The sequence below is a fragment of the Myotis nattereri genome (genome assembly GCF_964212035.1).
Source record: "Myotis nattereri genome assembly, chromosome: 6".
Lineage (NCBI taxonomy): Eukaryota > Metazoa > Chordata > Mammalia > Chiroptera > Vespertilionidae > Myotis > Myotis nattereri.
In genome coordinates this window covers 80,943,260-80,956,944 of record NC_138081.1, presented here as the reverse complement: position 1 = coordinate 80,956,944, position 13,685 = coordinate 80,943,260, and the positions used below count along the sequence as shown (strand labels likewise).

General features: G+C 41.1%; 1 protein-coding gene across 2 annotated transcripts in view; it reads left to right on the top strand.

Annotated features, from left to right (window-relative positions):
* LAMA2 (laminin subunit alpha 2) overlaps positions 1–13,685 on the top strand; it is a 478,805-nt gene that overhangs the window by 285,899 nt on the left and 179,221 nt on the right. For both annotated transcript variants that reach the window (XM_081094172.1, XM_081094171.1), the window contains exons 18-19: positions 1,601–1,687; positions 11,119–11,330. In XM_081094172.1, coding sequence (XP_080950298.1) covers positions 1,601–1,687; positions 11,119–11,330 — 299 coding nt within the window. The remainder of the gene's footprint in view (positions 1–1,600; positions 1,688–11,118; positions 11,331–13,685) is intronic.

Genomic DNA, 13,685 nt, shown 5'->3' with positions numbered 1-13,685 from the left:
TTACATGTGCCTTTCTTTTCAGTGCAGCCATACTCCTGCCAAGAAACTCACCCACCCTGAGCTCTCTTGGGGTCAGAGGTGGCAAGCCACAGGCTGCCTCTGAAAGATGGCTCTTCTCTCACAGAGCTCAGGCCGGGCATGTCTTGGTTCTGCTGTTAATGGCAGCCACCAGAACCCCTTAACGTGGAATATTTTAACTGGGTAATATTTGTAAACTCAAGATATCACAGACCAAGCTCCCCACCCCCACCCCACTCTATGTCTCAACAGATCCATTTAGACTTTCCACTGAGTGGAAATGTTTAAAATGATTCAACTACTTGGTTCTGATAGCTTGCTACTATAAAAAAAATTAGGACTATTAAATCTCTGAGGGCTACTGTGAGTTAAACCGGAAGAATATTCCTAATAGTACCGGTGATCTGATCTGCACAGGTGAAGAAAGTATTCCGAAGTCATGCCAGTGTCAGGAGTGGAATGAGACCAGACCTTGCAATGTTTAATTTGTTGTTCTCTGTCTAATTCAGTTGGCCATCAAGCAACCTCTACTGAATTGTCCTGTCATATATAATAGAAAATAAATCTATTTAGGGAAGACAGAATGGGAGAAAAATTAATTGGGGGCATTTCCCTTTAAAATGGTAGAGCAGCAGAATTTACAGAATGTGAAATGGTTGATGGCTCTTCAGAGAGCCATCATGTCAATTTTGGTGTAAGGGTTCATGCATGAGAGGTTTCTCTCACAAGGCAAAGAAGTGTGGCCAGAGTTGAACATATTGTTGCAGGCTAAAGCTAACATTCCGTTATTTACTTGGCTGGTTTTAGACTTGGTGCTCAACTCTGTTCCTTCAGACCCACATGGGAAATATGTGCAAGAAGAGAGGTAAACTTTGGGACCTGCCAGAGATGAGAAATGGAAATGTTGTTTTAGTTCCTTTGGTTTTATTATTGCACACTTGATCTCTTGTGAAAGGTTTTCGGAGGCTTCCTTCTGTGTTAACAGCCTGCCCATGAGTACATATGGGCAGCAACCTTCACACACATATGCACACATGTGCACACACATGCATGCATGCACAGAGGCATGCACACATGTTCACGCACACACATTCACACACCTTTGGTAGCAGTACTGAAAGTAGGAACCCCATTACCACCATCACTCCCACCACCACTCCCACTACCATATACTGAGCTTTCCAAAATCTCTTAACATTTTTTGGGGGCTTCAATTTCAGAAGGATTTGGCTGGAGAGAGAGAATGCGAGGCTGTATTTTGCCAGGCCTGGGAATCCCTAGAAAGAAGCAGTACAGTCCCACTTGCTACTGATGATCACGGACCCAGAACAGTCAAAACTCAGTTAATAAGATGTCACTGGGATATTGCCCTCTATTGGGCCATATTCACGTCTGCAGAAATAGCAATGTCATTTCATCCTTGATTGGCCAGACCCTAATCTCGGTCTGTAAGACGAGAATGACCAGCCTGTACGCTTTTGTCACAGCAGTACCGGAGGAAGAGAAATGAAAAGATGCCGCTAATGACTGTGTGTATGTGCTTCTTCCTTGTCCCTGTTGTTTTCCGACAACATCAACATAGCTTTAGCCCGACGTGCCATTTAGACCGAAGCCTCGGATTGATCTGTGATGAATGCCCTGTCGGGTACGCAGGACCACGCTGTGAGAGGTAAGCGCGAGCACCACTGTCTTTCAAAATGATTTCTGCCTGGGGAGTCATAAAACCACAGGCATTATCATCCTGTGCACTATCCGCCGCCACACTCAGTGGAATGAAGTAATGTTTCTCACCACACTTGTCCAACAGATACATTACATGTTTATAGTTTATTTATTCTCTAGAAATGTCTCTGTAAATCTCCACTCAGAGAATGTTTGATCAATGTTCTAATCTTAAAGGTTAAGCATTAACCTACAATCTTTCGAGAAAGTATTGCTCAAGTGGAAAGTCATGCACTTTAAGATTTATCTTACTGTCTACATTGACACCATTGCTTTTTAGCTTTCTAATTAGCTTTTTGTCCTTAAATTGTGGCTTAAATGCGTAGTTCATAGTTTAGCAAGTAGTTCGTAATTTACCTTAAATATAATTTGAAAACAAATAAAATGTAATTTATTATCATGATTTATATCCTCTTCTGAGTACTTCAAAGCCAGCATTGTGATTCCTGTTGGTTTTACTAGGCTGTTTGCCGTGGAGCCATAGATATTTTTCCATGTAATTTGTGTAGTTATTTTCCCTCCTGAAGTCTTTCTGAAAGAAAAGGTTCTTCTGGATTTCAGTTTCAGTATGAAAATGGTACAAAATTCTCCCTTGATACCATTGACAAACACAACACCTCTCTGGTTTTAGCACTGAAAATAGCCCCGTTTGCTGTCATCACGGGGGCGGGGTTAGGATGGGAGGCAGAGGACATGACCTGCGTTCACCATCATCACGGAAGCTAACACCGCAGAGGGCTCTCTCTGCCTGTCTTCCCCTGTCCTCCTGCCAGCCATCACCCCTGTTTCAACCAGGGTACATAGACGAAGCAGGGGCCATTCTCCCAGAGAGCATTTAGCTGGCAGCTAGCAGTCCATGGGCAAAGTGCCAATGACAGTTCCTAGCAGCAACAAGTACTATTTGTGACTGTGGCAGCATCTGTAAATTAGTAATGGAATAACAGAACTGAAGTAAGAAGGATTTATTTGCCATCGAGAAACTGAAGGTCTTTAATTGTGTTTAAAATAAGAGGACATGTGTATATATATCACTTATGATAATAGCAGAACATACCATTTCCAAGACAGATTTACATCAAATGCCTGATGCCCGCCCCCCAAACTCACACACTCCAACTGATGACAGGCAACCTTTATTATTATTATTACTAGAGGCCCGGTGCCCAAAAATTTGTGCACTCGTGGCGGCGGGGGGGGTGGGGGTGGGGTCCCTGGGGGGGGGGGGGGTCCCTCAGCCCGGCCTGTGCCCTCTCACAGTCTGGGACCCCTAGGGAGATAACGACCTGCTGGCTTAGGCCTGCTCCTGGGTGGCAGAGGGCAGGCCCAATCCTTAGGTGCAGCCCCTGGTCAGGCTCAGAGCAGGGCCGATTGGGGAGTTGGGGTGCCACTCCCTGTCATGCACAGAGCAGGGCGGATCGGGAGGTTGCGATGCCACCCTCAGTCACGCTCAGGGTAGGGCCGATTGGGGGGTTGGGGCACCACCCCCTGTCACACTCAAGGCAGGGTCGATGGGGAGGTTGCAGCGCCACCCCCTGTCACGCACACAGCAGGGCCAGTCAGGGGATAGGGGAGATTTCCCCTGTCATGCACAGAGCAGGGCCGATCAGGGGGTTGAGGAGCTCCCCCCTGTCACTCACAGAGTAGGGTCGATAGGGGAGTTGGGGCACCGACCCCTGTCACCTACAGAGCAGGGCCGATCAGGGGGTTGGGGCGCCGCCACTGTCACACTCAGGGCAGGGCCAATGGGGAGGTTATGGCTCTACCCCATCACACACAGAGCAGGGCCCGTGGGGGGGGGGGGTTTGGGCACCGCCTTCTGTCACCCACAGAGCAGGGCCAATCAGGGGGTTGGGGCGCTGCCACTGTCACACTCAGGGCAGGGCCAATGGGAGGTTATGGCTCTACCCCGTCACACACAGAGCAGGGCCGATCAGGGAGTTGGGGCGCTGCCCCCTGTCACACACAGCCGCAGGGCGATCATAGGGTTGGGGAGCTCCCCCTATCAGGCACAGAGCAGGGCTGATCAGGGGGTTGGGGTGCCTTCCCATGTTATGAACAGAGCAGGGCAGATAGGGAGGTTGAGGCCCCGCCCCCTGTCACACACAGAGCCTCAGGGCGATCAGGGGTTTGGGTGCTGCCCCCTGTCACACTGATCCCGGTGCCGGGACGCCTCTCGGCTCCACTGTTCCCGGTGCTGGGAGGCATATTACCCTTTTACTATATAGGATAGAGGCCTGGTACACGGGTGTGGGCCGGCTGGTTTGCCCTGAAGGGTGTCCTGGATCAGGGTGGGGGTCCCCACTGGGGTGCCTGGCCAGCCTGGGTGAGGGGATGATGGCTGTTTGCAGCTGGTCACACACCCTTCAGGGTGGGGGTCCCCACTGGGATGCCTGGCCAGTCTGGGTGAGGGGCTGAGGGCTGTTTTCAGGCTGGGGGTGACTGAAGCTTCCAACCGCTCCTTTTTTTCTTTTTTTTTTTTTATTCTGGTCCAGCTTTAGCTTTGAGGCTTGGCTCCAGCTCTTAGGCCTCCGCTGCTGAAAGTAGGTTTCTGGCCTTTGCTTACAATGTTGCGATCCTTCTGGCTGAAGCCTGGGGGACTAAAGCAGGTTTCTGGGGTTTTGTTTAGCTTCTATATTTGTTACATAGTTGCTTAGAGTTGCAGCTCAGAGGCCTTCAGCAGCAGGTGGGAACGTTGGAGTCCACCGTCACTGAAGCAAGCAAGCCTCATGTTAGTTTCAAGCTGCCTGGCTGCTGGCGGCCATCTTGGCTGGCAGTTAATTTGCATATCGCCCTGATTAGCCAATGGGAAGGGTAGCGGTCGTATGCTAATTACCATGTTTCTCTTTTATTAGATAGGATCTTAGCAACTGGGAAATGACAGCTGCTCTGTCATACAAAGCCATTAAATCCACCTACATAGGTGAGCATAGTCTCTGATGTTGCTTTGCTTCATAGTCTATGTTAGATACTAGTTTTTGAACCATCTATAATTTAAAATATTACATTTTGTTTAATAAACATTTGTTTAGCAGCTACCATATGCTAGGCGCAGGGCTGGATAGAGCATATAAACAGATACTTTGTACAGTCCTTGCCCTCAAGCAACTCACAGCTTTAACTTTGGTGAGAGTGGTTGAATGGATTCTGGAGAGAATTCCAATCTGAATAATAAAAATCACCAAGGAGAGAAATTCTTGGCAAAAAGCATGATTTCCTATCTGAAATCTTTATTAATCTGATTAAAGATGGAAACACACATATGCAACTTATCAGATGGCATCTCTTATCTCCAATTCAAGTTTTTCAGTCAAAAATTATCTTAAATTATTATTATATAGAGGATGGAATGTTACAGTTTTCTAGCAAGAATTTGGATTAGGGTTTCCAAGAATGTTCAGGGTTTATCATTTCTCTGTATTTATATAAGCCAGAAAGTCCCTTAGTTGAATCCAAAAATGTTTAGGAGAAACATTTTCTGAGATATGTAGGCTTCAGTGGAAGGGAGGGGGAATAAGAGTTAGAGAAAGGAGGAGATAATAAAAAAAACTTGTCATTAAAACTATTCTGTAAGTGATTGCTGCAATCAGGTTATGCACATCATCTACATAATATCAGCCCTGGAAAACCAAAGCAGTGTTCCCTAAATCATAGAGGTTCTAGGAATAGAATTCTGTGATCATGTAAGCTTGGGAAATACTTATTGACATGTTAAAAGTTCTGACATGTCTGGAGTGAGGAAATCTGTTCAATTTGTTGAACTCAACATTTTAGAGTCTTTTTTTTTTTAATATATTTTATTGATTTTTTACAGAGAGGAAGGGAGAGAGATAGAGAGTTAGAAACATCGATGAGAGAGAATCATCGATCAGCTGCCTCCTGCACATCTCCTACTGGGGATTTGCCCGCAACCCAGGTACATGCCCTTGACCGGAATCGAACCTGGGACCTCTCAGTCCGCAGGCCGACGCTCTATCCACCGAGCCAAACCGGTTTTGGCAACATTTTAGAGTCTTAAGTGACCATCCAGTGCCTGCTTTTATCATATTGCAAGAATGCTCAGGTGGACAGGAATTATAACTTTACATTCTTTATCTCAATTTATTTTCTATTCTGATACTTAATTAGCCATAGGCGGGAGCTGTGAGAGCTTTAAAGTTACACAATGTTATGTGTCAATTAGATCTCAATATTTTTTTTAAAAAAAATGAGTTTTCCCCCTCTCCTCTCCACTTCCAGGCTTGAACCCAAGTCCTAACAAGCTTACTTAATGCCAAAAGGCTGAATGCTTGAGTGTGTGAGCATGCTTGCACGTGTGTGATTATGTGCATATTTTATGCAATAAACATATGGAGGGGTCAAGCAACTCTGAGTAACTCACCCGAGTGTGTTTCTGCTGACCTCTTCCTTTTCCATGTCCTCTTGATCACCTTTCTCTTCAGGTCTAATATCTCTATGCATCTTTTCACACCACTCAGGGGGGCACAGGACTCATTCTGCTGCTTTCATTCCACTGGGACTCACCAGCACCTCTGCTCTCATCGCTACTTCTTCATCTGCCTTTCCATCTCCATCTCATTTTCTCTTTGGGGGTGAATTTTTATGAGGTGCCACATTCATAAAAATTGCGACTTTCAGAGCCTGGAGTCCAGAAGATTCCTATCTGCCCTGCTTTCTTGACTATTGGATCCCTTCTCTCTGCCATGTAGCACAAGATGACCTTGCTGCTTGAATTGAGAGAATGAAGAAAACTAATGGAAAGGAGGATAGCTACACAAGACATGCCAACATATTAATTGCGATTCTGTTACATGTAGAACTCTAGTTAGAGTTTTAGGAAACTCGCTTGAGGCCAAAGCACCATTAGTTTAAGATATCACTGCTTTGTCCTGGCCGGTTTGATTCATGGTTAGAGCATCAGTGTGGGGCCCAAGAGTCGTGGGTTCAGTTCCTAGTCATGGGCATGTACCTTAGTTGCAGGTTCCATCCCTGGTCCCATCAGGAGCTCCTGTGGGAGGTAACCAATCAATCTATGTGTCTCTCTCATGTTGATGTCTCTCTCTTCCCAGCCTCCTCCCTCCTTCCCTCTCTCTCTAAAAATCAATGTAAAAAATACCCTCGGGTGAAGATTAATATATATACCACTGCTTTCTTCTGGGGAATGTTTTAAACAAATGAGAAGAAAGTCAGGGAAGAGGTATTTATCATGGTACTTTGCTAAGGTTCTAGTCTTTTATCATCTGGACAAGAGGAGAAAAGTTGAAAAGCAAGGCAAAAGGGATGAATGTTGTAGCATCAAGAGAAATTAATGAGATACATGGACCCTTTAAACCCTGTCCCCTCCCTACCTGGCCAACTTTTTACAACTCCTCACTAAGTGAAGAGAGAAGTCAAATTTAAGATTAACTTGCTATTAAGAATACAGAAGTTATTTGAATCTAATTGCTTCATATTTTGAAAATTCACGCACAATTTATCCACATGATTCATATTCAATGTCAAAGAAGTTCTTTTTTTGTGTTTTAAATTTTAAGTCCCAAATTCCAGTTAGCTGTTCTCCGCTTCAGAAATGCCTGAGTCTGAGTCAAGGCTAACTGTCATCTGATCACTGTGCTGGTGAGATTCTACTCATTTCAGTCAGCTTGAGCCCTGTGTCCTGGATGCTCTTGAGAAAGAAGTTGCAGAAATAAGAAAAGAGGGACATTTATCCTTACTTGGTAGTACTATTAGCAAAACTGTGACTCCATATGAGGTTTCAAAGGGCTGCTTATGTGGCTTCACAGTTTGTACACTGCACAAAAGGACTCAACCAATGGACAGGTTAGGGGATCAAATCCAATGTGCCCCCTTCTTGCTGTGCCCATTATTTCTTCCCCTTTTTTGCATTTGCCCAGAGAAAACCCTTTTTTTCTAATTTGTAGAAAGGCACCATGTAAGCAGGTAAACTACAGAAATATTGCACAGCCATTTACATTGCAGCCACCCTCCTCTGTGCCTTAGCCAATTTTGTTCCCTTTGCCTGTTCAACTCTTAAAATTCAACTCTATCTTCCTGAAAGGGTCCTTAATTAATCATAATATTGGTTGGTTGTCCTTTTCTATGCTTGCAAAACTGTATTTGCTTATCTCTAGACTTTCAATGCTACATTTTTAAGTATGTCTTTCTTCTTCCTGGACTGCAGTGCAAAGACTATGCCTTATTTATATTAGTACTAGAGGCCTGATGCATGAAAATTCATGCAAGAGTAGGTCTTCCTTCCCCCAGCTACTGACACCGGCTTCCCTCCGGCACCTGGGACCCAGGCTTCCCTCCTCTGGCTGCTGGTAGGTACCTGGAACCTGGGCTTCCCTACTCTGGGCTGCCCGCAGGCACCTGGGAACCTGGCTGGCATCCCTCGGTCCCCCTGCAGGCACCCAGGACCTGGGCTGGTTTCCCTACGGCCCCGGCTTTGTCAGGAAGGACGTACGGAATGACGTCCAGAAGATGACCAGTCTAATTAGCATATTACCCTTTTATTATAGATTATGTAATAGTGCACAGTAGATGTTTGAGGAAAGGCAGGAGGTGGGGAGAAGCAAGAGCTTGTCTAATTTGCTTAGGGAGATCAAAGCATTCCTTTCAGTTCATAGATAATGGAAACATATGCCACAATTTTAGCCAAAAGTTGACGAAATGATGGAGTAGAGTGGGATAACAATCTCACCAATGTTGCTTTCTTCTTCTTACTGTTAATCTCTCTCCACTTCTGCCAGTCTCTCTATCTATCTCTATATCTCTATCTCTATCTCTCTATATCTCTGCCTCTATTGCTATCTCTATCTCTGTCTCTATCTCTATCTCTCATCTCATTTCTATCTCTATCTCTAATCTTCATCTCCATCTCCATCTCTGTCTCTATCTCATCTTTCTATCTTGGTCTCTCTTCCTCTATGTTGCTTCTAAGTCATTATATTACCTGCATGTGTTATCTGGAGTATCATTTATATTTAAAGTGTCTCTTTCTAAAATACTGCAATTTGATTTGAAAAAGTTAGCAAATATGGAAGGGAACAGTGACTTTGTTATGTCAAGGTGTTCCTCTCTAGCAAGAAATCCAATAAGCTCTTTGTTTAAAAACATCCTCATTCTGTCTTGCATATGAAAATGAGAGGACTTCAGATTTTAAATTACAAGTAATGTTGGTAGGGTGAAATTCTGAGAATTTGGAAAGGTCCAATGGACTGTGATTTACACCAATTTTTATTAGATGAGTCCTAGTTGATCAGACTGTACAGCACTGTTATTATTAATAAAAGTTATATGGTTAGCAGTATTGTTTTCACTGACCCTAGAATCACTTTTTGATTCTATTGAAACATTTTTATTAGTATCTAAGAATACTTTTCTACGTATAGAAACCCACATACATATCCATCAGTAATAAAACCTGAATGCACACTTTCAATAAAGTGACATATGGATTATCTATCATGTATAATCAGTAAGTTTTCTTATATGTTCTACAATAAAAAATTAAAGTTTGATGCTTCTTCAGTTATTCTAATTTTCTCATGAACTGAGGTGTGTTTTTTTTTTTATTGTGGGAGAATTGTAGACTTATTAATTGGTATCTGTGTTGAAAAAAATTTCCAGATCTTGTTGTAGAACACCATTTCTCCTGAGGGCAGTAAATCATTTTGAGGAAAGTGAACTGAAAATAATGGGTTTTTGTTGACTGTGATAATGATCATTGTATATTGTTATTCTAGAGAAGCAAAGTCACTCTCTTAATGGTAAACAAAATGAGATATATTTGGGCGTGATCATAAGCTCTGAATATCAAGTAAGGCAAGAAGAATTGGGTTAAAATTCGAAAGGATTTTCCTATTATGTTTCTCAAATACCACCCTGAAGGGACTGTGGGGGAATGTTAAGCACTCAAACATTAGTTCACATTTTACAAAAAACAATTAATGAGCAATTATATTTGTTGGTGGCAATGTTTTTCCAAGCAATATTTATGCAATGACTTTCATAATTCATAAAATATTTTATGAATATAATTTTTAAAATTAACATCATTTTTAAAATTATGATAAAAGGTTAATTCTGCAAGACTATTTTGGCATCTATATATGTTCTAGAAAACTTGGACTGGATTAATGACTTTGCACCATACTTGTGATGTTACTAAAGTATCCTCATATGATGTATTGGATTTAAACCATTTCTTCTTCGACTGGTAGGGAGCATTTCTCTACACAATGACTTACACATCTATGAGTTGATGAGCATAATAGTAGTGTACTATAGAAATTATATTCCCCCACATGGTTTTTGTTCCCCTTCAGTTTTGAACTTTGTTGAAAAAGTCATTTTATGTTGCTAACACAGTGCAGATAACAGAGCTAGCCTGACTGTAATATTTAAGATACACTGTTTTGCTTCTCTTTTTGCAAGTGTGGCTTAATAGGAAGCATGAGCAAATGTAATTGAAAGAGAAGACAGAGCAGAATATAAATAGGTGCTTCTTATAAAGATGTATTTGTACATCTGTAGCATTTTTAAATATAACATAGGGGAAAAGGATAATTTTATACTATAATTTTTAAAATCTCTGCCATGCCACATAAATAAATAAACTTGTTTTACCAATAATATCTAAAATAGTGATTAGTCCTTTTTTAAAAAAAACTAGAGTTTGCTAATATGAGTTGTGGCACAGTTCTGCATCGTCTGTCAGCATGTTAACATAGTATACAGGCCTATGTACTTCTCAGTAAAGACTCTTCAATGAAAATCTGCCTCTGTTTGGATATGCGAACACATACAAACCTATTGCTAATGTAAAGATACCCATAGCTTCCACCCAAATAATAAAGAGAACCTTTTGAGTTATAATTTTCCATTTAATAAATTTTGGAATTCTCACTACTGAATTTCCTTGTGAGCCTGTTTTCTCATAACAAGCTCTGCTTCAACAAAAACCAAAAAAAAATGTGAACCTTACATATTTGTACTGGATACAACCAATTGGAGTAGATAGATACAATGTGTTGTACTACAAAGGCTTCCCAACATGGACGAAGATTCCTCTAAGAAATGTGCCAGGAGCAGATTTCTTATTATGCTTTGGTCGCGTCTTTAGTGCCAGTAACAAGATTTTTTTTTCTCGCTGAAACATAATTACTAGTGGGGCTGGCAGGATTTCATCTTGTATCTACACTACAGTTGTGGAAAAACACTTTTAATCATCTTGCATTTGAGAAAAGGAACACTTAAAAAGAAAGGATACATAGAATGTATCCTGAGAGAGGGAGAGTGTGAAAAATATGTAAGTATTACCCTGATGGGTTTCACTAATTCCTCCCAAATACTCACTGATGAATTCTTTTGCCTTAGGTGTGCAGAAGGCTATTTTGGACAACCTTCTGTAGCTGGAGGATCATGTCAGCCATGCCAATGCAATGACAACCTTGACTTCTCCATCCCTGGCAGCTGTGACAGCTTGTCTGGCGCCTGTCTGATATGTAAGCCAGGTACAACAGGCCGGTACTGTGAGCTCTGTGCTAATGGATATTTTGGAGACGCAGTTGATGCAAGGAACTGTCAGCGTAAGTCTGAACTATTGATGCCCCTGACAGAATTGATGCATTGCACCTCAGAGTAGCTGATGAGTTCTTGAGTGAGATTGGAGAGTAGGAAATTATGTGTAATACATCTATGATAGATGTACAACCTATACACAGAGTCTGCATATCCTAAAATATTTTCTTACCAATAGAGTAAATCACTGGAAAATTAATGCATGTTGCAGTGCCATTGTTTTTCAAAAGATGCACATATTTCCGTTTACATGTGGAACAAATATTCTAAAATAATGTATGTCCATAGCAGAAAGAAAATTTTGAAAAATAGGTTGGACCTATTTAGCCTTTATTGATTTATCTCAGATCTAATTATTTTCTTGAAATAAATTTATCTGTCCACATTATTGAATTAGTATCTATCAGTAGGTGTGAGTCTGTATTCCTTTCATATGTGAACTTTACATTCTTGCATTTCATCATAGTTGTTAAATTCTGCCAATATTTTTGCACACTGTCATTTGTAATTGTTAAATGATTAACCTTCAACTTAGGACTATTCATAGAACGCAATCTGTTATCCTTCCACAAAAGTAGCTATTGTAGGGCCTCATTCATAATGGTCAGTATATCCCTCCCTCATCTTTCCCTTCTTAGTTGTGTTATAGTGTGGCAGAGAATTTGCCATTGCTTTATATTAGTGCTAATATAAATGCAAGGGAGATCTTGTGGAGAGTGAAGTGGAATGTTAGTCCATATTAGTCCTTGAGTGGTTTGCACTGCCATCATCAGCTTCATCTGTTGTCAGAATCCTCAAGCAGAACAAATATCAGCCCAACAATTTAATTCTGCCAGTTGCATTATGTAAGAAGGGACTCTTCCAATCATTCAGTGGCTCCCAGGAACTGCAAAAATATAGAAACCACTGGAAATCTAGTCTGTTATTGTCTAGGCTGTACACACTCATTTCAATAAGAGCGGTGTCTTTCTCCTCATAGATTTGTAAGGTGAGTGTCGGTTTTTTGTCACTTGAAAATGACCATTTGTTGAATCGAAATTAAATTACTCTAGGACAATGACATCTATTCGTTTCATCTGTCAATTAATGATTTTTAAAGCAGGTTTTCCAACAGCTCTGGAGGGCTTTTAAACACTGTGAGTTTATGGCATCTTTGCAAAATCATCGGGAGCTTTTAAGAAATGCGTCCATTCAAACACATCATCTAGGATCTGCACTTTCTAGCTGTGTGATCTTGGGCAAGACATTTCACCTCACTGAGACTCAATTTCATCATTTACATAAAAGGTCACAATTTTCTGTGGGGACTAAAGGATCTGCCCCACAGAAAGTATCCATTGAACTGCCTGGGATCTGGCATGCTCACACATGGTAGCTCCTTCCGTAGTAGTGCTGTGGTGGTCGTGAGTTCTGTGGGGTGTTCATTTTAGGGCTGTATTAATCATGTAATGTCCTCTTTTTCCATTTTCCAATAAACCCCTCCAAAAATTTTGAGGAGATTCTTTCACTCATTTTATTCTGGTAAATCAGGGGTCAGTGGAATAAAACCTTAAGAACACATACAGGAATATGGTATGAAAACATTTGTGAATCATCACCAATTTTTATATTACTTGCCATGAGCAATAGACATGATTAGGGTTTTTAATGCTTCTTGTCATGTCATTAAGATTAAAACTATAAGAAACTAATTTATTATCTATTTTGGGGATAATTTTTCACAGATACAACAGCTTTTCTCTGCATAGGTGGTAAACCCTCAAGAGAATAAAATTCACAATAAAGCATTATTTATTTGCCTCTAAATTTCTTCATGAAAAGTACACCACTACAAAGAAATATATTTTGCTTTTCAAATTTATCTATAGTGTTTGTGTCATACATTTTTTTTAAAAATGCCACTTAATTTTTTTACACTGCTTTTGTTATTTTTAAGTTGACAATAATTATCATTAATTAAGAATGACATTAAGGTCATACATTTCATTTAAAAATGCCACTTAAAAATTCTACATTGCTTTCATTATTTGCAGAATGGCTTTAATTTATGGTAAATATAATCTTATACTCCCACTCTAAAAAAAAAATTGGCTTCTAAATTATTATTTAAGATTTTAAAAACATTTTTGTACAATATGCATAAGAAACATGCATACAGAAATTAAAAGTTTATACAATAATTCTAGTGTTCAAATGAAATGGATAGTTAAAGAAAATATTTTTTCAGCCTTTTCTCATACCCCAAATATAGACTGTCCTTGGACCATGTCCTGGGGAAAGTGACTGGCTGCAGATGGGTCTGGGCCCTCATCACCCCCTCAATTGCTATCAAGTTGGCAGACACTGAAGGTCAAACTACTGGA